The sequence below is a fragment of the Rissa tridactyla genome, chromosome 13 (genome assembly GCF_028500815.1).
Source record: "Rissa tridactyla isolate bRisTri1 chromosome 13, bRisTri1.patW.cur.20221130, whole genome shotgun sequence".
Classification (NCBI taxonomy): Eukaryota; Metazoa; Chordata; class Aves; order Charadriiformes; family Laridae; genus Rissa; species Rissa tridactyla.
The window spans coordinates 5,954,726-5,982,715 of record NC_071478.1 but is presented as its reverse complement, the minus strand read 5'-3'; the positions used below and the strand labels follow the sequence as shown (position 1 = coordinate 5,982,715).

The following is a 27,990-nucleotide window of genomic DNA, read 5'->3' as shown; positions in this document are numbered from 1 at the left end:
AAGTTTAAACACCCCCCTGCCCCGCCGAGCCAGCCTGAGTCGGCGGGAGCTGCGCGGGGCCGCGGCTCGTCTTGAGGGAGCGCTGGGTGAGGAGAGGGTGGGCTATCGGGGAAGGGTGGGCTACCGGGAGAGGAAGGGGCGCCCCGTGCGGAGAGCGCCCCGCCGCCGCCTATGAGGGCGCCGCGGGGCCGGGCGAGCCATGGACGGCGGTGGCGGGGCGCCGCCCGCCCTGGAGAAGAACGCGGCGGAGCTGACGGTGATGGACGTTTACGATATCGCCTCGGCCGTGGGGCAGGAGTTTGAGCGGGTGATCGATCAGCACGGCTGTGAGGCCATCGCCCGCCTCATGCCCAAGGTGGTGCGGGTGCTGGAGATCCTGGAGGTGCTGGTGAGCCGCAACCACATAAACCCCGAGATGGAGGAGCTGCGCCTGGAGCTCGACCGCCTGCGCCTGGAGAGGATGGACCGCATCGAGAAGGAGCGGAAGCACCAGAAGGTGCGGGCAGAAGGGGCTGCGGGGACGCGCAGAGGGGCAGGGGCTGTCGCAGCCGGCCGGGGGGAGAGCCGGGCACCGGCCCCCCCGCCGCCGTCCATCCCCCGCAGCCGCTGGGGAAAACAAAGCCGGGGTCCGGGATGCAGGGCGGGTGGGGAGCGGGCGGGCACGCTGGTGGGTACCGCCGGGGAAGGATCACGGGATCTGCGTGGATGCTGCCTTAGCGTCGCTGAAGGTTTGGGTGTGTTGTTGTGGTTCTTTTTTTTCCTTCCCTCCTGGAAGTTTCCTTCCTCCTTCCCTTTCTCCACCCCTTCCCCAGTGACTGCGTTTCCTTTCCCTCGTGTCTCCCTGATTAGGACTCGTGCTCCATCCCCTCTCCTGAGGAGAGGATAGTGCTGCTTCCTGCTAGGCCAGGAAAGGTCACTGGCAATAATACGCTTTTCTCTCCAGAGCTGCGAATGGTTTAGCAGTCTAGTCTCCCTGGCATGCTCATCAGGTAGACAAGTCATAGGAGAGAGATGGAGGACCAAGTGATTTCAGGGCAGTGTTAGAGCTGAAGAGTAGGGAAGAGCACTCTCTCAGATTCCTGCTCCATCTTCTGATGGTAAGACGTTGTCCCTTGGCTTGATCTGGGGTGATCATAGTGTTCCCTGACTCCACTCCCATGAAAGCCCGAGGTAGAGATCATTTCCCATATCCTGTTACCCTCATGTGTCAGGACAGCGTGAGCGGCTCCACTTACTGCAGTGGAAGTGGCAGATTTAAACCATCCAGATAATGGATTTAAATAAATGGTTCTTCTAGTCGATTACTGTGCTAAATCACCACTGCTCGAATCATCAATGCCTCATGCCATTCCTGCTCACACACACAGATTCAGAATGGAGACAGGGAATTTCTGGAAGAGAGACCTCAAACTTCAAGAGTTGGCTTTAATTTATTTAAATTAAAGTTTTATGTTTTAAAAAGAGTCTGCTAGGGGACTTCCACTTAGCATATGAAAAATCCAGGATAATTCCTGCAACATTTTGCAGAGGAAGTCTCGGGGCAGTGTCTCTGAAAAGGACGGTAGAAGATCTTTAATGTACAGAGCCCTAGTACGTCTCCAGAGTATGAAGTAAGACGGTCTAGAGAATACATACAAGTACATGTACCAAACCTCTACCTTTGCCCTTCTAATAGATCTAACTTTGAGGTAAATGGGTGTTCTGTTGTGCTGGTCCCACACTGTGTCTGGGCCCTCTGGAGTCGAATTAGCTCTTCCTGAGCCCTAGCTGCCAGAAGGTTTTTTTTGAGGGCATGTCACCTCAGGGAAGAGCTCCCCATTGATTGCACAGAGACTGCTTTATTGCCAGTCAGCAGTAATGCTTTATCTCAGATATTTACAGAATGCTGCGTGGTGAAGTGGATACCGAACTGGGCCTAGTAGCAACACCCAGTATCATTGTACAAGTTCATGTTCTGTGCAGATGCTTCTGAAGTTCATGTATGTGTTTAAAAGTTTCCTAAACATGTCAACTGCATACACTGTATGCCAGATGTCAAGTGATCTCCCACCAGCTAACCATCTCTACTCTTCCAGCTTCTCTAATAGTCAGGAAATGGTTCATGGAGTGTTTGGACAATCCAGGCAAAACTTTGGTGGAAATATATTTTAACAGGGAAAATAAAATGCATGATACATACATACTTTTTTAATCGAGTTGATTCCCAGTGCACCAAGTCCCTATAGAACAGTGGTGTCACATCCATCTGTGTTCCAGTGTGAGGGTTTGAAGACTTAACTCTTTCACAGGGCAGGTACTGGTAAGCAGAAAAAGCCAGAGACTGAGAAATAGTTGTGACCCAAAAGCCTCCAAAAAACAATCCAGACAAGCTTTTAGTGGTCCTTGCAAGGATCAGTTTATGAGATTATAGTACTTAAAATCTTTAGATGTGAATCTGTTTTGCCTATAAACCTGGCTTAGCACTGCCTCGAGTTTACTGAGCTGGCTGGCACCTACTGGCCCGTAGATCTGCCTTCTCTGTCTGATGATTCTGCTAGTGAGTGAGGGTTCAGAAGTTAATTTCTGCTCCAATTCATTGGTCTTTTCAATAGCCATAAATAAGAAAGTTTGCCTAGGCAAATCTTAATATAGTTGTGTGTTTACAGAGCAGACACACATAAACGATAGAGATTTAGATAGTTTGGGCTTTTGCATGTGTGCTGTTTTGTTTCCATCAGTATGCTTATAATTGATGAACGTGCTGTTTTATTATCTGAACTAGGTCAGCATGTTATTTTAGCTACAGAGTTGTAATATACAGCATTACTGTAAATAGTCTAGGTATTTGGCAATATAAAGTTTCATTACAGATTTGCTTTTCTCTTAAGATAGAGTTTCAAGTAAAAGAGAGGTGATTCATGGAATCTTCTTTGCTTCTTAATAACCAAGTCTGCATGGGTTACAATGCCTACATGTTACTTATAATCTATTTGTCATGTAGTGTTTTCCGCAAACCTTTTGGGAAGCGTTATAAAATGACAGCAGTGCAGTAATAAATGCTGGAATAAAATGGCATTTGGACACGAAAGTCAATAGGAGCATGATTTCCCATTATCAGAGCATACATTCAAAGCAGAAAGCTATCCTTTAATCTCTCAGCAGAGCTTATTTTAGCCTAGAGCTGTGCTTGGCGGGGTTGTTGTCTGAATGTGTTTTGTTGTTAGGTAGGAAAGGGGCATGCTGGATGAATGTAAAAGTCAGCAATGACTCAGCCTGGCTCCAGTGATTTGCATGCAGCTTTTTTTTTTTTGTTTTAAGCACATACGTGAAAATGGAGCAGAGAATGCCCCCCGCTGCAGAAGTATGATTTATGGCAAAAGCTTTTGGAGCAAGTAAAGCTCTAAATACAACTGTTTTTCCTTGAGGACCTTATACTTTTTGTCCTAATTTGACCTTTATGGTGATTGGTGACAGCTGCTCTTGACACACAGTGTCCTGACAAATGGGAGTTGTTTTGACTGGTCTCACTGCTGCTAACATAGATGCCACTCAAGACATTCCATATAGAACAATTTACATAAGAAGCAGCACAGTTCTGTCTTGTGTTTACCATGTGGACTAGGAGCTCTGGGTTTGCTGCACAGTATTGTGGGCTCATTGTTTTACACTTGTGTTTCATAACAGAAATTTAGACTAGAGATGCTACTCTTTCAAAATGAGCATGCCTAACACTGACTCCCCTGGCCCACGCTGTGTGATGTTTCTCGGGCATTTATAACAGCCTTTGCAGCTGCTTCCTGGGATGCAGGAGGTGATTCTTGCTCGTGTTTTGTTATCTTGCCTAACACAACAGTCTCCTTAATCTGGTCCTCACAGCAAAACAGGGCATGAGGAGCCATCCTTTGGGTAACTTGTATGTCAAAAATATTTGCATTAGCAATTTTCTCCTCCTGTATTTACATTCAGCATATAGCCTAAGGAAACTTTGATACTTGGTTCCTTGATGCTGGCATTAGAAAAGTACATGTCTTCTAAGAAATTCAAAGTAGTCTTGTTTGATTGTTTTCTGTAAAAATCATAGTAGGATTGTTAGTAGCTTGATCTGTAAATAGTCCAGTCAAAGACTCTTAACATGTTTAAAAATACAAATGTGTTGTCCCGGTCTACCCTTTAGGAATTAGAACTGGTGGAGGATGTCTGGAGAGGGGAAGCACAGGACCTTCTTACCCAAATTGCACAGCTGCAGGAGGAGAATAAACAACTGATGACAAACTTGTCTCACAAAGACATTAATTTCACAGAAGAGGAATTTCAGAAGCATGAAGGCAAGTTTGATACTTCAAATTCAGTACTTGCTTTGGTTATAAAAAGCAATACTTTATCAAAATATTTTGACTGGATATTCTGGCTTTTTTCCTATAGACTAATGTAGGTCTGGGCTTGGGGGTTTGGTGGTTTTATTTTTCTGAACTGAATAGAAAATCTCTGAATACATGGTGATACTAAAGACATGATAAGAGGTGGGGGTAGGAGTGAAAGAAAAGCCTGAACAAGTTTTTGTTTGTCTGAGAAGCATCTCTGAAAGTAAAGGCTAGCTTCATTTTTTGGTCTATCACTTCTTTTCTTTTAGTTTTCGCTTTGTGGAAAAAAAAAAAAAAAAAAATTTTTAAGCCTGCTTTATGTTTTGTAATACAAATGGAATAATCCATTCAGCAATGTTTATTTCACACCATTATGCACAAAAATAGGTGCAACTGTTGAACTATTCAGATTCAGGATAACTATTTGTAAAGCAGCAAATCAAGATTTCTTTGTCTGAATTATATCAGCCTACCATATGGGGATATTCTAAGAGAGTATCGTGATATTCTCCTAGAGTAGGAGACACTGATTTTACTTGGTTTATCTGCCTTTAGGGTTCCCTCACTCGTTTAGAACTTATAGCCAATTTATAATAAGTGAAGAAACTTATAATCATAGAATTGTTTGGGTTGTAAGAGACCTTTAAAAGTCATCTTGTCCAACCCCCCTGCAAAGAGCAGGAACATCTTCAACTAGATCAGGTTGCTCACAGCCCTGTCCAACCTGACCTTGAATGTCTCCAGGGATGGGGCACCTACCACCTCTCTAGGCAACCTGTTCAGTGTTTCACCACCCTCATGGTAAAAAAATTTTTTCCTTATCTCTAGTCTAAATCTCCCCTCTCTTAGTTTAAAACCATGCCCCTTGTCCTTTCACAACAGGCCCTGCTAAAAAGTTTGTCCCCATCTTTCTTATAAGTCCCCTTTAAGTACTGAAAGATCACAATAAGGTCTCCCTGGACCCTTCTCTTCTCCAGGCTTAATAACCCCAACTCTCTCAGCCTGTCCTCATAGGAGAGGTGTTCCAGCCCTCTCACTCCTCTGGACCTGCTCGAACAGGTCCATGTCTTACCTGTGCTGATGTCCCCATGTCCAACTTCTCATCCACGAGTACACCTAAGTCCTTCTCAGCAGGGCTGCTCTCAATCCCTTCGTCCCGCAGCCTGTATTGGGACCAGGGGTTGCCCTGACCCCTGTGCAGGACCCTGCACTTGGCCTTGTTGAACCTCATGAGGTTCACACAGGCCCACTCCTCCAGCTTGTCCAGGTCCCTCTGGGTGGCATGCCATCCTTCAGGCGAGTCAACCTCACCACTCAGCTATACCTCTGCAATTTAGAGAGAAGGATGTTGTGGGGGATCATGTCAAAGGCCTTACAGAAGTCCAGATAGACGATATCCGTTTTCTACTGATGTAGTCACTCCACCATAGAGGGCCACTAGGTTGGTCACGCAGGACTTGCCTTTGGTGAAGCTGTCTTGAATCACTTCCCTGTCCTTCACATGCTTTACCATAGCTTCTAGGAGGATCTGTTCCATGATCTTCCAGGCACAGAGTTGAGGCTGACAGGTCAGTAGCTCCCAGGGTCCTCCTTTCTACCTTCTTTAAAAATGGGTGCAATATTTCACTTTTTCCAGCCACTGGGGACTTCATCTGAGTGCCGTGACTTTTCAATTATCGTGGAGAGTAGCTTGGCAACTACAACAGCCGATTCCCTCAGGACTCTGCGATGCATCTCATCAGGTCCCATAGACTTATGTATATAAATCCATAGACTTATTACTTATAATTCAGGGAGTGGGTGAATCCTAAAGAGTTGAGACAACCAATTTGTGGGCAACTTCTTGAAGTAGAATGAAATTCAAGACATAAGGTTCTGACTTGCAAGTACAGGTAGATTTCAGTGTGGCAACTGAAACAATTGCCGTCCTCAGCTTTCACCCACAGCTCAGCAAATAGCTCTTTCTCAAGAGCAGGGGCAGATGAACAGATGCCTGTTTGCTCCACAGTTCATAGTACATAATTTAAGGCTGCTGGATACTGAGTCCATTGTTATGATTTCCTGGGGTTTAAGGTAAAGAGTTGAAAAAAATGACTGCAGCTTTGGGAATGAGGCAGCCTTGAGCTTAGAGATGGGGCAGACAGCTGAGAATGGTAACAGCGTCACTCCAGTGGCAAAACCTGCCTGTGATGGTGAGTCAGTCTGGAAGTGGTGGCTTTCTGAACTATTTGTACATGGACAGGACTCTGGTCCACTCCTTCAGGCCACAGCTCCACTTTCACAGGTTCTGATTCAAGGTTCTGATTTTCAGTAAAACCATCGCTCCCTCAAAATGCATCCTGTGTGTAGTGTGCAAAGTCACTGTCCAATCTGAAAACCAGACCACACAGCTGAGCCATTGCATCTCTCCAATATAGCATTAGGAACAAAGGGATATCCTTTTCCAGACACTGGAGGTTGGATTAAATGGAGGCTTGCTATAGGTGGATGAAACTCTGTCCAACACTGCAGAAGTTGCATTTGCTTTCTCCCAAAAGCTGAGTACGGCTCACTTGTCCTGAGGAGGAGTATAATGAAACCTTCAAAAAGTAAAAATAATTAAACCTCTCAGGATCAACACTTTTTCTTAAAACAAATGCAACACTTTCCATTTAGGAGTGAATTAATGGCAAAGAAGTAGCTTAACATCAGCCTTACAAACTCCATGCAAAACTTCAGAATGACAGTGATGAGTCATGGACCATGAAGACTATGACATCTTGTTATAAAGAACCAGCTTCCCCTTTGTTTTCTCTTTTTTTTTTTTTATTTTTTTCTTCCAGTGAGTATCTATCTCACTGCAGCTCATGTGCTTGTCTTTAAATATAGCCATACACTTCACATCCAGCTAGCCAAGCAAATGCCAAGCATGCTTTTCATGTTATTTTTACTGTGTCTACCCAAGTATAATAACACAAACAAAACCCATAAACCCATGCCAGAGATGAGATTCTGGGATCTCTGATGTTCTTTGGCCAAAATCATCAGTTTAAGTCAAACCACGTTAATTTATAGCACCCCATCTTATTATTGGGACCTATTATATCAAACCCAACTGTCTTCCTTTTAGAGAATTTTGTCATTAGTGAATGGGGATAGATTAGTCTCAGATGACTTGTTTGGACAGTGTCAAAAAGCAGTCATGCTGCTTTTTTTCGGTCTCCATCATTTGATCGGATACGCATAAAATCTACAGAGGTAGGTTTTCAAGCTGAATACTTTGTTAGCTGGGCTTTCACCAGACTCCAGTCTTCATATCTCAGCATGATTTAGTATTGTGATCATGTCTCCCCTTAGCGGCTGGCCCCTGGGATTAACAGCTTGCTGCTTACTCACCAGACAGTTAAAGGAGTTATTTTTAGCACAGGCAAGAGAGGCCAGTGATTTGGGTGGGCAAGACCCTATTTAAACAGAAGTGTTCTGCACAGAGGGCATCTGCTGAGAGTCTGAGCAGGGCAGAAGGACATGTGGCAGAATACAAAGTACGCAAGAGGGGTTAAAGGTTAAGTCTGCAACATCCATTAATGCTACTCCTCCCAAGCTCAAACTGAGCACTACTTGATGGTGCTGACTGATTGGAATATCCTAGTAGCATGCCACAAGCAAACCTGACCCAGTGTGTGTCAAACAGGACAAGCAGGCTGCTGTTTCACTGCAGTGAGGGTAGCTGCTGTCTCAGACTGGCTGTGGTAATACCTACAAGCAGCAGGATGTCAACAGTTGTGTGAGCCTCTTGTGCGAGGCTGCTGGGGAACCTACAGTTCCCTTTCCAAAGCGGAGGCAAACTTCTATTCTGAATATTTAGGTAGTGGTATAGTGCCACAGGCCGTGACTCGCACTTTGGCCTGTTGTGATAGATGTTGTGTAAATACAAGAATAAACAGGTCCCTAAACATAAAGGATGGGTGGTTTTTATTTTTTTCTTTTTCTTTTCCTTTTTTTTTTCAGCTGCTTTCGTTTCTCTCACTTGAACAATGCTACGATCACGGCAACTCACAGGAAGCTGCTCATAGGATGTGCCTAGGGAAGCCGGCTGGGTGTGCCATTTAAGATCTTGCAGATATTAGACTTTGAATCATTTAGAGATAATTACTTTACATTTAGGGCATTTAGTGATTTCACTCTCCTCTTCCCCAGTGCCTGAGGAAATGGAAGATGATGTGACTGTTTGACAAACACTTCCCACCTTTCTTTTCCCCTCCTCCTGAAATAAAAAGGATAATGTAGTGATCTGTGCACGTAATCGAAGTCTTTTATGCTCACCAGATGTTAGGGAGAAAAATGAGCACAGTGGGAGGAAAAGGAGTCAGCACTGAAATGGTACTTTATTCTTTAAATAGCACCTGCTATCTAGAGATCTCAAAGCATCTCAAAAGTACTAATGAATATAGCTGCACTCACTATTCCTAGTTCCTACTGGGGTGAAACCACCAGTCTAAAGTTTCACTGCAGTCCCTCTGTACTTCAAGGCAAAGTTGGATTTTTTTTTTGTTGTTTTTGTTTTTAAATACAGCTGATGTTTTAGGCCCCAGCCCTGAGACTGGCTGCAGAGGGTGGATCCAGGAACCTGTAGTGGGGTTTGTGGATACAGTAGTGTACCAGTGCTGTGATAGGAGAGTGTGGGTCGTTTACAGGGGTTAAGTAGCAGTACTCCTCAGTGTCTACTTGTCCTCCCTGGTGGGTGTGAGCTGTTATCACAGTGAAGAATTAAAATTATCCTGCAAAAAACTAGAACCTAGAGCAGAGAGATGATAAGGACTAGGGTCCAGAAATAGAGCAGGTAGACTTAGCACTGAATTAAAAAATTTGAGAGTGTAATACTAGAATGTGAACACCATGTCACTCGGCTGTTTTCTGGGATTTGACAGGAACAGGTCAGTGATGAGTGGTGTTCCCCAGGGGTCAGTACTGGGTCCAGTCCTCTTCAATATATTCATCAATGACCTGGATGAGGGGATAGAGTGCACCCTCAGCAAGTTTGCCAATGACACGGGTGGCTGATATGCTGTAAGGCTGTGCCACCATACAGAGAGACCTAGACAGATTGGAGATTTGGGCAGAGAGGAACCTTATGAAATTCAACAAGGGCAAGTGTAGGGTGCTGCACCTGGGGAGGAATAACCCCATGCACCAGGACAGGTTGGGGGCTGACCTGCTGGAGAGCAGCTTGGTGGAAAGAGACCTGGGAGTCCTGGTGGACAACAGGATGACCATGAGCCAGCAATGTGCCCTCGTGGCCAAGAAGGCCAATGGCATCCTGGGGTACATCAAGAAGAGTGTGGCCAGCAGGTCAAGGGAGGTCATCCTCCCCCTCTACTCTGCCTTGGGGAGGCCGCACCTGGAGTGTTGTGTCCAGTTCTGGGCTTCCTGGTTCAAGAAGGACAGGGAACTGCTGGAGAGGGTGCAGCAGAGAGCTACCAAGATGATTAGGGGACTGGAACACCGTCTCTTATGAAGAAAGGCTGAGGGATTTGGGTCTCTTCAGTCTGGAAAAAAGACGGCTGAGGCGGGACCTTATCAACACTTATAAATACTTGAAGGGTGGGTGTCAGGAGGATGGGGCCAGGCTCTTTTCAGTGGTGCCCAGGGACAGGACAAGAGGTAATGGGCACAAACTTGAGCACAGGGAGTTCCACCTAAACGTGAGGAGGAACTTCTTTACCCTGAGGGTGGCAGAGCACTGGAACAGGCTGCCCAGAGAGGTGGTGGAGTCTCCAACTCTGGAGGCATTCCAAACCCACCTGGACATTTTCCTGTGCAACCTGCTCTAAGGTGACCCTGCTCTGGCAGGGGATTGGACTAGATGATCTCCAGAGGTCCCTTCCAACCCTGTGATTCTATGATTCTATGTCCTCTGAACCAAATTCCCAGCCAGCCATGATCACCAGTCCTTTTCCCAACAAACTGGTTACCTGTTCTCTGCTGTACTATAGCTCTGGGAGATTCTAAGGTCCTTTAGCAGTGAGGGGGAGTTGCTGTTCCCTCTGTTTGCAGTAATATGCTTTTTATGCCTGCATGGGAACCCACAGCTGCTGCAGGAGTGCACATCCACCAAAGAGTTACTCCCTTTCTCTGTCTCCCTCAGGTTTGTCTCGCTCTACTGTATTATCCATCAGTTCAAACTGTAGATGCTATGTAAGCTGGAGTTCATAAAGGCATGCAGCGTGCATTCTCTTATGGAAGCAACTTTGGATTTCTCTGATGAGAGAAGAACATAACCAGAAAGTCTGAGCTGATGTTAGAAAGTAGAGATTTGACTGGATACACTTGAAGTGTATGCAGCCTATTTCTGATGTAGGCTGTGGGAACTGCATTAATATATTAGAAAGGAAGTGGTTTTACAGCCACCCCAGAGGGGTGAGGGAATTATCACCATTCACAGTTTGTAGATGGGGGAAGCTGAGGACCCAAGTAACTACTTTTCCAAAGGTAATAGAACAAGACAGCAGTAGTCCCCGGGTTCCAGCTCCCGCTTGGACTGGACTTTCGGCCAGAGCAGCCACACTGCCCTGGTCACGGCCTTTCATCTTCAAGCCATCCTATGGGATGTTGTGCAATGTGATTTTTATGTGACAGTTTAGGACCACCAAACTGCATGTCTCTGTGCAGTTAGCAGGAAGCGTCAGTGTAGTAGATTTATCATCTCACTGAGTTAAACCGTCTGGTCTGTGTTTGCTCTGAAGAGCTCACCGCTGTAGTGCCAGGAGTTCTCGATTATCTCTGTGAGGGTAAATAATGGAAGAATGCTTCCTGTTTTGTGATTTATGACATTTCCTAATGATTTGTTGTTCAGATTTCAAGTTAATCTAACCCTTTATTTATTTTCAAACAGGATCAATGTTGGATTCTTGGCAATGTCCCAAACATCTTTCACAAGTGAAATGCCATGTAGTATTTTTCTCTGAAGTACAGTTCTTTTAAATATGAATTATCACTCAATAGGATGGGGAAAGGGTTGCAAAACATGGGGAGAAGATATCTGACCATAATTCAGACTGAATTTCTGTTCTAGATTCAGGATGGGGGTACCCTCTGAAGGTCCTGCTTCATCTCCCTTTCACACAACACAAAAAAGGGTTTCAACAGAAAATCATTCTAGTCCAGTACACCTCAGCAGATTTGGATCTAGATGCAATCCACAATACTGATATGTTGTTTAGATCTTGCTGAGGAATCAGACCACCTTTTTTACAGTTTTCACAGGGTCTTGGTCAGCTGATTCTACAGATTATCACACAGATAAGCAAGCTCCCTGGGGCATACTGCAAACACTGGTGTAAAACTACTGAGGCAGCAAGATGTAGCAGTGTCACTCCACTGTTGTAAATGTTTCTGGGGACCGTCAGTTCCTTTTTTAAGGAGTTTCTGTGCAGTGGCTTTATGGAGTGGATTGTGTCATCTGTGTTCCCTGTTACCCTTGAATTAACCTTCAAAGCATCTTCCAACAACTTCTCTGTAATTTTACCAGCAGGCAACTTCCAGAGTCTTTACCTAAATATTTCTCACTGTTATTGCTCTCAATCCCAGCAGCTCCTGATTGTCCTTAGTTTGCTTTCTGTGTTCTTTTTTTAACCAGGAATGTCAGAGAGAGAGCGGCAAGTCATGAAGAAACTGAAGGAAGTGGTAGATAAACAGAGGGATGAAATCAGAGCAAAGGACCGGGAACTCGGACTTAAAAATGAGGATGTAGAGGCTGTAAGTGGCTCTTAGTCTTCATACGTCTCTTCTTTCTCACCCATACTTTCATAGGCTGGTTTCAAGTTTTAAGTTATTGTAGAATTTGTCAGCAATGACAGATTGTTAGTCCAGGAACTGAAGTGTCCGGCATAACTGCGGAGTGTCCAAAATGATTAAGCAGTCTTCAGGGCAGACACACACCCTCTGCTGTGTTCAGAAGGACCAGGCACACTTGGAAGGTGACTGTAAACCAGTGTAACAAGAGAGGAAGATGGGGGAAGGACAGGTTGTTTTGTTTGTTTCCTTAAGGACCTGATACCTCTCCCTTTTCATGGGAACAGGACAGGTAACTTTCTCTGGCTTCTTGACTCTCTCTGCTTTGGCAGTGCAAACTTCCTCAGCACCCCCATGCCTCATCTCACCCAGAGATCCCTGCTGTAGGTGAGCGGGCTACTGTATATTTTGCATATGATCTCTGCAGAGTTTGGCTGCAGGGACTCCACACACACTCCCCCACACCAGGGATTCAGTGCGGATTTCCTCTTTGCACAGGAAGGGGGTGGGAGGAAGGGGCCTGAGCCCCACCAAGGTCACTTACTTTTGCCAGCAGTGAACAGAAGGTCACTGAGACGATGGCTGGCCATGGGGACAACAGCACAAGAGATCCGGGTTTAGTCTCAGATGAATCACACACTCCACTGTGACTTTAGGAATCACATGATGTCTTGGTTCTTTCTGTGTCAGGAGGAATGACCTCCTTACCCATATTTTGTTTCCCATTCTCATGCTGCCTCATCTCCTTAGGCCATGGGACTTCTCTGGTGCTAGTAAGGGCCAGACCTAGATGATCTCTCTGCTACCCAAGTGCCTCTGGCAGCTGCTGTGGCCTTTCTAATTGGTGCTGTCCATACAATGCCCAGCAGGTCACATCCTGCCTTATGAGAGGGCCTAAGAGCTCAAAGCAAAGTACCTATAATATGAATTGAATAGTAAGGATTCCTCTGTCTTTTGTTTCTCTCTTCTACTCTGGGTTAAGATTTGATTCAGAATCCCATAAGCCACCCTGTCCTTGAATTTTGCTTTTTTGAAACGTAATATCAGAAGTGATGGATTTACTTTTAGCTGGAGAATTCCCTGTGCTAGGGGAAAAATGCTTCTTTACTTTAGAAGCCAATTAATTTTTGGTGACTGCAACTGTAGTAGATAATCGGAGATTTTAAAAAACTAATCTGGGAGCAAAGAGGGGGGAGAATTTTCCAGATTAAATTCAACAGGAACCCACTACTTCTTTAACATGATGTTTGGGACTTGGCCATCATGGCTGATGGGTGAATGAATGATGACCCATTGCATCAATGTTTTTCAGCTTCAGCAGCAACAGAACAGGTTAATGAAAATTAACCATGACCTGCGGCACCGGATCACCGTTGTTGAGGCTCAGGGGAAGGCACTGATTGAGCAGAAGGTGGAGTTAGAAGCATATCTGCAAACCAAGGAGCAGGAGATGGGCAACCTGCGAGCAGAGCTGGGGAAACTGAGAGAAAAACTGCAGGGTGAGGACAGCCAAAACAGGGAGGAAATAAAGGTAAGAAGCGCTTTAAATCACTTTTTAAACAGCCTTTTAAAAAGCTTTGGACCTCATACCAAGGACCTCTTCTTTGGATACTCTTTGGTACTCGAGGACAGTATCTTATGTTTAGATGTGACAGAGAGCAATGTCACTCATTGCACTGTGACAGGAAAGGCCCTGTTAGGGTGGATGATGACCCAGTGGAACAGACCCCTCCTTCCTAAAGGAGGGAACTGGTCACACGGGAGGCAGAGTGGCAGCACAGGCTAGCATTGGTATGTCTGCATTAGAGAACAGCTCTCCCCTTTGACTTGGCTACCCATCACATGTCCTAGGAAGTGTAACCTTTGGGCCGTGTGCTAGGCTGCAGAATTCACCAGATACCAGAAAAAATAATTGCTTCAAAAGAGGGTGTTCTGTTAAAAACATCATGAAGCAAGCCAAAATCTCTGGAGTATCAGCTGTTAGTTTGTATTAGAGGCAGATAAAGTTTTGGTAGCGTTGTATTAGTATGTTTGGCTTCATTTTGTTTGTGCACATCAAGCCTTTCCCCCAAAGGAAAACACACTGATCCCTTAAACAGTCTGGGTTTTCCAGAAGATAAACATCTGACCAGTAGCTTAAGCTTGGACGAGTATACAAATATGCAAGCCCTAATAGTTCTCCAAGGTACAACGCACTATAACGGTGGCGGCATGCGAACCATAGTAGAAAAGAAATTGTGAGAAGCAGTCCCAGAAGCAATGCAGAACTCTGCACACTTGGTCCTCATAGTGCTTATGGCACTTTTGATCTGTCAGGACTGAGCTGGTCTACCACTAACAAATCAACATATAAATTTTTGAAGGCACCTTTTAGAGGAACTAACTTTGGCCTCATTTCTGCTTTCATTTCGTATTCGAATTTGTGCAGTGAAGTGTTACTAGCACAAATGTTCATGAAAAGCAAATGTTACTGCTTACATACTCAAGTACTTGCAGGAACAGGCAAAGTGGCAATCTGCAAATTGCAATGGTGCTGAGATCAGAGCAGAAGGAATGCAAACTTGAGGGGAGCTTCCTGAGAAACTGATGCATCTCTGGTCTCTTGCATCCCTTAGTCCTCTTTATCGTTCCTGTTATTTTCCTTTGTGCATATGACACTAATTCTGTCCTACTAAAGCAAATGTGCTTTATTTCCCTTTCCTAATGCTGCTCTTAGAAGAGTAGAAAATAAGATAGTAGGTATCCTGATAAAATAGGATAATAGGTATCGTGATATGGAAGAACTTAGAGGAGCACTATCCTATGGAGCGGTTTGGCAGGATGCGTTGGTAAGAGCTCCGGTACCAAGCAGCATTGTAAATGCCTGATAGATGCAGCAAAGAGTGAAACATCCAGTTCACTTGTAGTAGGCAGGATATACGTCAAGAAGCAGTGGCAAAGACTGAAGGGGTGCCCTGGTCCCCCCAGGAACGTGACAGCCAGTGTTGTGTTAACATGTCACTGCTGAATTGGGCAAGCACTGTATTAATAAAGAAAAGGATGATTTCATTGCTGTTAATTCATCCAGGACACACAGCTTTGTAAATGGGGCTGTGGAGCCTAGGCCTGGAGCCAGCAGGAGTGAAAGTGTCCTCAGTCTCTGGAGAGAAAGGATGCATTCTTTACCTCTCTCTAACTCATCAGTTCCGTAGCAATGGCGCTTCTTCTAATGAGAGCCGTTTCCCCGCTCTCTGTGCCAGGATGATGGTTAGACAGGAATTGCAGTGGCAAGCAGAAAGCTAGAATAGCTGCATGCTCTGGAATGGACATTGCTTGTTGGCTTCAGTCAAGTACATTTGCATTGGCTATGGGCTGCTCAGTCTTTGCTGATTTGAGCAAAATCTAGCAAAAATAGCTTATTTGGGCAAAGGTGTGGTGCAAATATAGAACCAAAAGAAGAGGCATCAGCTCAGACCCTAATCTAGAGAGGTGGAGAAGAGGAAAAATATTTGGATAATTTCCTTTGAACCTCTTGTTAAGTTGCATTAATCTCTATTTATTGTAGTCCATGTAAAGAAATGCTTTTGGATGAATGGCATGAATCAAACAAATGGACAAGTGAACACTGCTCTGCTTCTTCGTCTTTGCAGGACAAGGATTGTAATCCCTGCTGTAGAAATTGTTATTAACTCAACCTTAGCCCAGGCAAGTTTAACCTGAAATCATATAGCAAAACTGTTTCACAAAACGTGAGCTCAAAAGAGGGTAGGATCAGGCTTACAAAAATGGGACTCTGTTTTAGAATTTCAGTACTTAGCTCCTCAAATGTCCAGCTTGTATCCCAGCGAGGCATCTGCAACACAGGAGCTCTGTGAGTCTGATCCCTGCATCCTACTGGGAGGGCGGGTGGCTGACCTGGCTGCTGGCATCTCTGATTTCATGTGCTGGTTTCTAGTCAGTCCTTGCAAAAAGCGTCACATTTCAAATGTACTTTGCTACATTTCAAAGGTACTTTGCTGGAACAGTATGCCCTGATTTATTTGTGTTGTTAGATATCCTGCAGACCTCTAAAGGCTTGTAGCTGCTTTTCAGCATCTCGATTCTGAGTACCCTTCCCAGAAACTTGTGATTTCTCATTAGCTGGTCCTCAGCTTTGTGCAGCCACCGAGTGGAACAACAGTAGAGGATCTCAGCAATGGTCTTCTGTCTGCTATGCTTATACAGCCCACATTTTCACAAGCAGTTAAGGCCAAATCGTTCTGTGCAAGTGCAAGAGTCTACCTGGGTGACACAAGGCTGCCCCACAGACCTGGGAATCCAACCATTTGCTAGAGTGCAAGTTCTGGCTTGTTGGGAGCCACAGAAACTGGGGGGTGGGAGATAAAATTCCTCCAAGCTCACAGTGAATTCTTAGAGGAAAAGAAGAGACAAGGGTACATACGTATAAATGGCTCATCTAGCATTCATCTGCAGTTTTCTTCTACTTTGTAGCTAGATCCTGGTGCTAATACTAATTCTGCTTTTTTAATAATGGCATTAAGGGGATATAAACTTAAATCTCTGCTTGATATGTTTACATCCAAAGGAGCTTTCTCTTTGTGGGAGGAGCTGGAGGGAACTGTCATGATCTTTGCTGTGCAGTTTTTTTCAGTGTTTATATAAAAACCTGATGTTTGATTTACCCCATTTGTTAAAACTATGAATTCCTTAAAGTGACTTGTTTATCAAAAATTGGACTATATATTTTCAGTGGACTTTCTGTCAGTCTGGATTTCACAGGAATTTCTCCACAAGAAAACTTAGCACCTATAAGGTGGCTCAGGTTGGACCTTGTGTTCAGGCCTGCTAGAAACAATTGGTGTTTGTTTTCCCAAACATGTAACTCTATGAAAGATTCCTGTGAGCACAGGGCTTTGATTGTAGGTCACAAGTCTTAGGTCTTCCTCTTCTGAACACAAGGTGAGGAGAGGTAAAATAGAGCTCAGACCATCTTTCAGAGGCTTGCCATGGTCTCACCAGTCCTGTGTGTGGCAACAGTCAACCTGAGCACAGGGACGACCAAAGTGATCAGATCACTGAGCTGTTCTTGCTGACAGTCTTTAACATGAAAAACAAATTCCTTCTACGTTTTTTTTCCTCTTAAAATTGCCATGTTTCTCTTAAAAGGTGATTTAATAGTGCAAAAAGGAAGAGGTTGGGAACTAGACTGATAAATACTTTAAACTCATCAGACATGGCACTCACATGGTGAATTTAAAGACCATGTTTCACTTCCTAGACAGAACCGAACAATGATGACTGCCTCTCAGAGTCAGAAAAGATGGCAATGGACTTAAAAGATCCGAATCGTCCAAGGTTCACCTTGCAGGAGCTCCGGGATGTCCTTCATGAGAGGAATGAATTGAAATCTAAAGTGTTTTTACTTCAAGAGGAGCTTTTATATTACAAAAGGTAGGTTAGATCTCCTCTCCTGTTGCATGCTATACACAGAGGAGCCATAGGGCAGATCTAGAAACAATAAATGTGCTCTTAAATAGTGTCCAACAAGCTCACAATTCTGCAAAGGCTTAAAGTATAGATTGCAAGCATACAGCTTTAGTGTCAATCTGGTTCCTCAAAATCGGGAAAAACTATGTCCTTCTCTAACTCCCAGGTTCCCCCTGAATCTTAGAAAGATTGCAAACATTTAATACTTTTGAACTTCAAAAATGAGGATGAGTGGGTCTTAAATGAAAATTCTAGAACTTTTATTCAGTGCATTCCTCTCTTGTCACAATGGGAAGAGAATATTGAAAGGGTGCCCAGTTCTAGGTGCCATTCCTTGGTTGACAGAAAAATCTCCCATTGATTTCAGTGAGCTTGGACCAAATCTTTTTGCATTTCTTCATCAACAGTACTACCTCAGTCTGAATTTTAGAACTTTAAGTGCTTCCATGGCTTGGGAGGAGAACATTAATTATCTTTTCTTTCTTTCAAGTGAGGAAATAGAAGAAGAAACTAGATCCCCTCAACCTACACCCATAATTCAGTCAAAACCCTCAACTCAGCCTGAATCTGGAATCAAACGACTGTAAGTAGCATATTTTCTAAGGATACTGGATATAGCCTGCAAATATTAAATGTTTCTTATGAGTAGGACAATTTAAATTTAAAAATTAAGATAACCGCATCCTTAATGTACATGGGAGAGACATCGAAGGAGCACTTGACAGGTATCACGAAACAGACATTGGTTTTGGCCAAAACTTTTGCCTAGTTCTGGGTCAAGTTTCAGTCTTGGATTATTTCCTGTGGTAGCTTTTGCTGCCTACGTGCAGACAGCAGCAGGGAGCCCAACAGTATTCCATGTGCTTGTGTTTATGGGCCAGACTAGTGTCCACAAGAAGCCCACTCTAGTTCTAATGTTTCCTTCTTCCGTACACTATTCAGGCTAACCAAAAGAGCATGTATTGCAATGTTTTATTACAGCTGGTGTGAGCTGGTGAGCTCTTAAACACAGACACTTGATCTTCCTAGATCTCATCTGGGACACGTAGTCATACTCCAAAGGGAGGTGCTACTAATTGTGGTCTTATTCAGAGCACTGCTCAGCCTGTCCTGTGTGCCCAAAACTGAACTCAGTGCCAGATCTCAGTGTGCACGGATTGTAGGAACAATGTTCCTTTTCAAGTGCAAGTCCCAGTTCCTTGACGCACAGATCCTAAGGTGGGGGAGTGTCAGAAACCACTGGCCCCCAGGCCATGCTCAGAAGATGTGTAAAGAGTGTTGTTCACAAGTAAAACCAGCTGCAGACCTGTAGCAGCTGGGTGTGGAGAGCAAGGTTTCCCCATGACCTCGCTGTGCCCGTTTCCTTGTTGACCTAAGCCTTTAGACCCCGACTTGCACTATCTGTACAGCACAAAAACCTTTTGTTTGCTGAACAAATTCACTGCTGGAGAGGATGCCAGCTTTCTTGGCTATAAAGAAGCTCACCTTCTTCAGGTGAAGTATTTAATGTCGCTGTCCGAAACCTAACCTTACTGTCAGAGGTGTGCATTTACTAGTATATCACTTAGTTATAAAATGACAGTGTTAGCTAATCCATTTGCCTGTTGAAACTCCCTCTTTGTACATTTATTTATTCCAAATTAAATCTTGTAACCTTATAACAAGTCTTTGGATTTTTGTGCTACTGGAAGCTTAACTTTTTTAACTGCATAAATTATTTTGAAACAGTCATTTGTTTCAACATAAAAAGCTCTTCCATCCTGTCCCCATGTCCATAACCTTCAGTCCTTGTTTAATAATAGCAACAGCCCTGTGAGAGAAAGTTCCATTTGGATCTGGACTGATCCAAAACACCATAAAGTCAGGAGGGCGCTTTTGATTATTTTCAGTAGACTCCAGCTTCTGCCTGTGCTGCTGTTTGCCGAGAGAACCCTTCCTCTTACATCACTAGAAAATACACTTTGAGTTTGGACTTAAGTTTTCATTCTGCAACTGTGATGATAATAATAGTACTTTGTCTCACAAGATTGCCACTGTAAAGCTTCTCTTTTCTTTTAAATTTATTTTAGTACTTTTTAAAGCTTATCCTGTTGGGGGGGGTGGCTGGTTGCAGCTTACGCAGTTTGTGTTGATTGAAGTTTCCATGCCTGATGTATGAAAGGCAGCGTAAAAATGTAAACAGATGTTGTAAGACAGAGCGTATGCTGACAAGGTATTAACTTTGACTCTGCCTTCTGTATACATGCATGAGCAATGCAGGGAGACATGGCAGGAGGCACATAAGTGTTTTCAACCAGTTATCTCAATTCCTCTCCGTTAATTTATTAGTGAAAGCCTCTTGAGCATCAGACCGTTCAACCAATGCACATTTTCAACCACCTGTCTAATCTTTCTGTTTCTCAGATTCTGTGTTAAATTCATATAACTAAAACCACACACAATAAAACATAAAATCAGGTTGTTTTGGTCCCTTTCAGAAGAGGCAAGAGTCCTCTTCTGCTGGACAATGGAAGCAGATATTGAACCTGCTGCTGAGATGAAATTACTTTCTTTAGCTGTCCTTCTCTTTCCCCAGGTTTCTTTCTGCTGTCTCTTCATTTAGCAATCATATTAAATAAGAGAAGATAAAACAGTTTACTTAAATAATCTGAAGGATTGTTTTATTCTTGCAGCCTGTCTGGATAGGATTTGTCTAGCGTGGGTTTATTTCCTTTCCCCACTCTTCTCTGTGTGTATCGTCAACACTGTACTTGTAGGTGGGCTTTAAAAAGACAGGAAATATCACTGCTGGGAAAAACAAAGAACCCAAGTGTAGCATCTGTTCTGCGCTGTTATATCACCCCTCCTGCCCCTCCTGCAGTCCCTGCCTGCTGCCAGCTGTCTCCGGAGCTCCCTTCTCCCCCTCCCGGGCAGGATGCTGCCAGCACCTCCCTATAGGGCTACCTGGGTCACACACCAGCACATAAACTCTCCACACCTAACGACATAATGAAATCTTGTAATGCTGATATCTGCGTGCAGAGTGCCTTTACAAATGGAAGCAGGATTGCTTTTCCCTCCATTTCAGACGTTTCCTCCTGACTAAACAAAAAGCTGAAGTACAAACGTAGGAGACGCTGTTGCTGTCCTCTCAAGAGAAGTTTTATGCTCGCCTGTGTATGTGCCCTTTTTCCCTTGACCACCCTGTATCTCAGGGAATGAGACAGATGTATATGTAGCCTGTGCCATCTAAGATGTGCTCGAGTGATTCTGTGCTGCAGCCCCATAAAGGAGGGAAAACAGAAGTTACAGAAATCAACATTTTTTCACTCCCAGGGTTCACATGTTTGGGGCAAACTCTGAGTTCTGATCTCAGACTGATTGATTTCTAGATTTGTCTCTACCACATCACATGTCAGAGTTTTGATGAAATAATGGAACCAGGAGGCTTTACTGAGGAGGAAAAGTACAAGGATTAAAAATGCTCCCTCTGTTTTGAGCAGAAAACGCCCTTTTGTTTTCTCTTTAAGGATACGTGCTTGTTTGTCACTGATGTAATGCCTGAAATAGCCATAAGTTTTCTTCCTATTCTTGCAGTCTACAAAAGCTGATGTGTCTGTCTCATTTCTGCAGCTAACAGACCGTGCCACAAGGCATAAAAATAGAAGTCCTAGCTACTGCTAATGATACAACAATGTTTGCTTGTTTGTTTTCAATTTGAATCTAAGAATATCAGTTAGAGTGACTGTGTTGGGGAGAGCTGCATTTGGTCACAAGTGAAATGTCTCTCATGATTTCAACTTAATCTTTAATTGACATTAGTCCACAGTTCAAAAAATTATTTGGCACAAGGGAGAACCTCTGAGGAGAACCCTTAGAAAAACAGAGGGTGTTCCAGGTATGGATGAAGGTGTGTTGGCAGGTTTGCGTGGGGCTGGCTGGGCATAGAGCACCGAGCCAGAGTGCTCTCTCAACTTCTAAGTTGCATGAATTTTATGATGATGTGTAGTAAAAGTGCTGAACTCTTACAAAGAAACAGTCTTGCTGCTAGCCAGCTAGAAAGCGTTGCTGCTAGAATAGTTGCAAGGTTTCAAATAAGCGTTTAGCTGCCTGCAGTTCGCATCTTTCTGCATGTGAAGCAATGCAGGTTCCTTTGGAACAGATACACAGGCCCTTTAACCAAGTAGCTTGCACAGGAGGTTATTTCAAGATTTCACCTGCGATACTGGTTTTTAACTTGAAACTATCAACTGTAACATTTGTAAATCGTTAATTGTAATGCTGGCCCTGTCTAACCCTGTTTTCCGTGCAAATATCCAGTAGTCACAGCAGAGTCCTGTTTTGTATTTCCTAACATACACCTTCATCCTTCATTTCATTATGTATGTGCCTGTTTGTCTCTTGGGAAGAAAAATGTGCACTCTGCTCTGCATTGCTACAGGTGGTAATACCTTGATGAAATCCAACCCAGATTGCAGGCTGCCTCACAACAGAAAAGTGGTATCTTTTAGAAATTCAAAAGCAATTTAAACTGTTTCAATGACTGCTTTTTCTAAATAAGTTTTTCACTGAGGAGAACTGTCTTGGGTGATGCAGATCCACCTCTCCTTGTAACATGTCCTCTGTGGTAATTCAAAGTAACCCCGTGTATCATGTTTGCCTCTTTTCTTTTTAATGGAATGCTTTTTCTTTCCCTTGCTCCAGTCTTATCTCTTCTGTGTCTGTACTTTCCTGACCAGGATCTTTACAGCCATAATGCCCATGGTAGCAGCTGGATTGATTCCAGACGATCCCACATTGCAGCCAATAAGAAGACTTGTGTCCCTTGTAGGAATTTTTTTTTAAATGTTTGGTACTGTGGTTTCCTTTTGCATGCCCCTGTGTTAACACGCACTGCTGGTTGCATTCTCATCGGCTGCCTGTGGGATCACAGAAGAACAGTGCCAATCAGAATGACCAGTCAGTCCACACAACTCATCGTAGTCCTCCATGCTCATCCTCAAGCATTGACATTTTATCGCCTTTTGCCTCAATGTTACCATGCTAAACCAATTACTCCTTAGAAAACTGTTGTAATATGCAATTTTAACCAGCATCTGTTAATTTTGCTTACTAAGACTGTCTATTCACAATTCACACCAATGCTTTTTCAGAAACCCATGTCATTCTAATGACTTGTTACAAAACAGTGAGTTAGATTTACAGAATGTAATGGCTGATATCTACATTAATTTCCAGGGTTAATCATAGGCTGTTGCTTCTGTGTCTTTCTATCTATGCACTGTATATTTTGTCTCTAATTATGTATTTTGGAATAGAGTATGCACTCTCAATAATCGATTCTATCATCCTTTTCTTGGCTGTCCCTGGAAGATGTACTGATACTGGCTAATGCAAAGCCTCTTTGCATTTGAACTGCTGCTTTAGTGATCTTTATATTTACAGCAGCAACACAGTATTTAAATTCCTTTCCTCTCCACACAGACAGACTTTCTCCAAACGTCCTCCATGAGAGTTTCCTAGGCATAACAATTTTCATTGTTTCAGAAGGAATTAAAAAAGCCTAACCCTTCTGCTTCGTGTAGACATTTTACAAACATATTTTTCTCTTACTTAATTTCATTACAAAGTGAAAAATTACTGAATTTTGACATTTGAAACTTACTGCATAAATACAGCAGTCCTTTGTGTGGACTTCAAGATACCGAGCCTGACCGTGCAGGACCAAACATGCTCAGCAGAAAGCCTCAGTGACTAGGCACTTCTTTTGTGAGCTGGAATTGGATCTGGCCCTGAAAAGACATAGCATATGTGTGTGAATGTATGAGCTCCTGTAATGAAGGTGGTAGAAAAGTGTGAGGCTAATTAAGTGCAAGACTTTTTTCACTATTAAGGCTGCACATTTGAAGCCAGGAAATGCAAAAGTTCAGGTCCTGCTAGCAACGTTAGTTATCTGGCATTGCGCTTGAGTAGCTTTTTTTAATCACTTTCTAGTCAAGAAATAATTATTCTTAATATTCTTAGTAATTATCATCACGCTTACCTGCATGTATGATAGGATATTTTTTCAGGAAAGCTGCCTTAAACCTCATCTGACACTCAAATACAGCCTCCTATGTGACTAGAGATGTCGAAGGCAGAACTCCCTGGTCTGCACAAGGCGGCTTGGACCGTTGGGATCATGGTACTGGGGGGAGACCGGAGGGAGCGTGGGTGGAGGATGAACGCCGAGGACGGTGGGGTGTGGACATAGGGTCAGGCTTATGCCCTGACAAATATTCCATCACCTGTCAAAATTGAGTTTATATTTGTGTAGTCTTTTACTGTAGAAGCAGTTACCCGTTCCTGCCCTGGACCAGAACTGCATTATGCTTGGTACTGTGCAAGCAAATCAGTTTTTACCTCCTCAAGTGCCCCATTAAAGCCATAAGGGTATGCAGCCAATTCAAACCTTTGGTAGCTGGAACCACAACTTTTGCATTTCTCAGCAGACCTAAAGGCTGCACTAACACCTCTTGTCCTGAACTCATGACGAACATGGAATTTGCCTAATCAAATAACTTCATGCTGTACAAATAAGATGATACTAAGGATTTTTCCAACTATAATTTTTTAGCTCTGTTGTCAGCTGGCAGTTTGTTGTTGTATTAAATGGCTGTTGGTTCATGTACGTCATTATCTTAGAGCACCCAAGGCGTGTGACAGGAAATGACGTGCACACTTGTGTGCATTTGTTTAGAGCCTTCATCCTGCAAACTCTTGTGCACATACGTGCATTTATTCGTTTATTTTTGCAGGAATCAAGTCTACATATCAAAATCTGTACACTCGATAAAAATGTGGCGGCTTATTTTCTTATCTGATGAATTTCCCTGCTGACACCCTTAAAAACATTCTCTATTTCTGCTTTATGGTAAATTATACAGATTTAATGCCAAAGATACCACTTTACCTATGCCAAGAAACTAACCTGTATTGTGTCGCTTCTTTATCTCAGGGCTGGGGAAGGGGGGATGTACATCTAAAATGATACCTGCACCTTGTAGAGTCAACAGCATTTAGAGCTTATTTGAAGCTTACATAGCCAAACTGCTTGAGATTGCAATGACTTCATCTCTAATAACATTTTGACATGCACTCCCATCAGGCTTCACTGCCTTGATTTTTGCAGATGCAAACAGATTTTTTTGCTCTGTGTTTTGTTGTGCTGTGTATCGTGTCGGGTGTTTGAAGTATTTTCAAGATGGTAAACAGTTTTCTTTCTTTTCCCTCTCCTCCCTTACTCCTCCCTTCCCGGAAGGTTTAGTTTCTTCTCTCGTGATAAGAAACGTATGCAGGCATCACAGAAAAATGTCCACTTCCAGGATACTTTTGGAGAATGGTCAAATTCAAATAAAGATGACTCCTACACCGAACAAGGACAAGAAGCCCTGCAGCACCTGTGACTGAAAGCTTGAGGTGTTCAGTTTACCGCAGTAGATCTCGACAGTCTTGTAACGAGAAGCTTCTGTAAGCAAATCCGGCAGCTCATCACTTTTATTTGCCTTGCACACCTCGGTGGCTGTGTTTCAGATGTACTCTTCAAAAGGGATCCCTCTCTGTTTACTTGGTGACTGTTTGCTGAAAACAGAATCCAAGCTCTGTAGTAACAGTCGCTGATACCCTGGGACATCGAAGCTTCTAGATGACTTGTTTTGTGCTGAGTAACAAGTCCATGGTCTTGTTCACGCATTAACTACAGTAACACAAGCTTCTTTAAACCAAAAAAAGGACCTGTGCCATTATTAGAAGTTTGCAGTGTACAATATCTAGTGGCAAAGACTCTTTTACCCTGTTTGTTAACACTATCGGTTGTTTGCTTTTTATTTCTGTAAGAATTTTTTCAAGAGGGATACGACAGCGGGCCGCTCTCCATGGCGGGTCTTAGCACTGGTGTGTGCTGTCAAGTTCAGCTGGCATCTGCATTTTGCAGAGTAACCACTTGGAAGTCCACCTGATACAAACTGCTAAACTGGAGTAGCCTTGAGAGGGATAGTGAGCGTACCTTTCCCTTGCTGCTTATAGTGCCTAAAGCATGAAGAAACCCATGTATGAGGTGAGCGTGCCTTGCATTTTGCCATGAGTTCTGCAGTATTAATGGAAAACAAATTGCTTACAGGGAGGAATTCTAACACATTAATTTTTTCCTTCTTACCAGGGACTTCCCCCTAGAGTAGCAGACAGCTGCTGTAAAGGAATTGGGTCTCTTTCCCACAGACGGGTTTTTAAGTGAGTCACGCTCCACTTTTCTGTCTAGATAGGACTGCCTAACTTCAGAGTGGAAGACGTCCTCAACTAGCTGACATACACTAGTTTAACTGACTTAGAGATGAGGTTTTCTCTGACTAGTCTAAACACTACTTGGGCAGAGCAGATGAATTCTCTGTGTGCAGGCTGCTCCCCTGGTTGATGTTTGCGTGGCCTGCAGTTACAGGGGCTTAACTTGCCAGGAAAAGCCCAGCACCGCTGAGCTGCCCGGAAGGGGGATTTAGATCTGCTTTGCGATTGAGCTTGTGAGGCCTCAGTTGTACTTACAAAACGCATGACACTAAAGCCCCCTGCAGCGTAAAAGCTGTGTACAGCCCGGTGCCGGCGCACACCCTGCATCTGCACCACATGCTCCACGACGGCACCAAGACCAGGCAGGAGAGGGGAGCGCACCTGCAGCACCGTGCACAGGAGGTCGCGAGGCCGTTCTGCGCACTTGGCTGTGTGCTGGAGAGTCTGCCCTGGAGAACGGTGCTGCTGGTCAGGAGCATCTACTTACGACAAGGCCACAGGCGACTTCTGCACAGGTAGCTCAGTGCAGGGGGCTGTCAGCTGCTGCTGGCACCTTACCCCAGCATGGCATCTGCTCTGCAAAGGGCCTCTTCTCAGGAGTGGCACTAGGAACAGAAACCAATGCTCAGGCTGGGGTAAAGCTCCAGCTGCTCCAGGTCCTGAATGTAGGAGGAAGCCTCGAAGGACTCCAGGGTGAGAGCGAGCCAGAGGGTTTAGCACAGGCCAGTTGGTTTTAATACAGGGTGATCCAAGACTGTGGACTCTTTAATGTGCATGGGCAGCAAACGGTTCTCAGCCCGTCTACAGTGAAACTGCCAGGGAACTATTTTCGCAATGGTGGGCTGAATGCTGCTCTGCTCCCAACTGTAACTGTGCTGTTTTGAACACGGACTTCCGCATCCTCTAGGTAAAGTGTTTACTGTGCCTCCCTGGTGTCACTGCACTTTGGGGCAGGGGGGGATGTGGCCTTATATGAAAGACATCTGCATGTGAAATAGTGACAGTAGCGTCTGATGCTAGTATTAGGCAGATATGCTTTTGCCTGGTTACGTTTTGGTAACATATTTTTAAGTTTTATGCTTACAGAAAGCTGTATCCATAAAACAGCAGCACTTCCCCCCTTGTGTGAAAAGCAATTCTTAAATGGGGGGGTGTGTGTGTGTGTCTTCATTTAATGATACTAAGTTGCTAAGATCTCAATTTAATTTCCGCATTAGGAAAAAAAAAAAGTACACTACAGTTGTATCAGGCAGTTGAAGTAAATTGTGAATGATGCCCGTGGAGTCTCTTCTTAGCATAGTTTGCAGTCGTTCGGCACATGTAGAAGAGATGTAGTGATCAGAAACAAAGCAAGAATGCAGCGGATGCACGGCCTGAATAAGCACATCACTTTTGAAATCAGCTGAGAGCAATGAGCTGGGATAACAGGAATACACAGAGTGAGCTGGTGTATCACAAAGGGCATCTCCTGGCCTAGCGCACGTAAAGCTCGTCCCGCCAGAGCCCAGGGCACCATTGTCTGCAGCCAATTCTAACAATGGCACTAAGCAGTACAGCCTTCCCCCACTCATCTCTAGCCCGTTACCTAAAAAATCTAATTAGTTACTCCTGACCTGTTAAGCGTTAACCACTTTGCTCCTCATCCTCCTGCTAGAAACGCTGAGTTGATACACTCCAAGTGCCATCGGAAAGGATGGCGTGTAGGGAAGAGCATGTAAAGAGTTGAAGACCTGTCATGTATCGTTTCTCAATATTCAAGTAAAATCTGCTTTTAGCAAAGGGGCCAGGATGTTGCCAGGTAAGGGCCATAACAATCCTGCCTGCGAAGTGCAGGATCACTGATCTTTTTTGGGTTGGTTTTTTTTCTCTTTTTTGGTTGGGCAGTAAATCATTTTAACAGTTTAATAAATATTTCTGAAAAACAAGTATTTCTGCAAGACTGGTGTCCTTTTTTTTGTGGAAAGTTACTACCATCTCTTCTTGGGCAGGCAGCATGCGCGTCTGTCTTCTTTCCCCTGAAAAAGGCTCATACAACTCTTCATGGAAATAAAGCCCCAAACTGGGCAAGGTTTAGGATTTCTTCTTACATGCTTCTCGCTCACCTCGCAGAACCAGC

The 27,990-nt window shown here is 44.0% G+C and overlaps 1 protein-coding gene across 5 annotated transcripts; it reads left to right on the top strand.

The window, feature by feature from the left end:
* Positions 1-2: 2 nt before the first annotated feature.
* On the top strand, positions 3-27,811 carry RILPL1 (Rab interacting lysosomal protein like 1). 5 transcript variants are annotated; one of them, XM_054219298.1, is made up of 8 exons: positions 3-496; positions 4,154-4,304; positions 11,956-12,074; positions 13,423-13,641; positions 17,368-17,540; positions 18,067-18,159; positions 22,295-22,382; positions 24,353-24,821. In XM_054219298.1, the coding sequence occupies exons 1-8, from the start codon at positions 200-202 to the stop codon at positions 24,416-24,418; spliced, it is 1,206 nt and encodes a 401-aa protein (XP_054075273.1). In that variant the 5' UTR covers positions 3-199; the 3' UTR covers positions 24,419-24,821. The 5 variants fall into 5 exon arrangements, with proteins under 5 accessions (XP_054075273.1, XP_054075268.1, XP_054075269.1 ...); XM_054219294.1 differs by lacking the exon at positions 24,353-24,821 and adding an exon at positions 24,856-24,995 and having other exon boundaries at positions 5-496; XM_054219295.1 differs by lacking the exons at positions 22,295-22,382; positions 24,353-24,821 and adding exons at positions 21,378-21,453; positions 24,856-24,994 and having other exon boundaries at positions 5-496.
* Positions 27,812-27,990: the final 179 nt, after the last annotated feature.

What these genes read in the sequence shown, in the direction of transcription:
- RILPL1 (XM_054219298.1), top strand. Translation starts at nt 200, where the DNA reads ATGGACGGCGGTGGCGGGGCGCCGCCCGCCCTGGAGAAGAACGCGGCG. An exon ending in AGGAGCGGAAGCACCAGAAG is followed by an intron (nt 497 to 4,153) that starts GTGCGGGCAGAA and finishes TCTACCCTTTAG; the next exon opens with GAATTAGAACTGGTGGAGGA. An exon ending in AAAATGAGGATGTAGAGGCT is followed by an intron (nt 12,075 to 13,422) that starts GTAAGTGGCTCT and finishes AATGTTTTTCAG; the next exon opens with CTTCAGCAGCAACAGAACAG.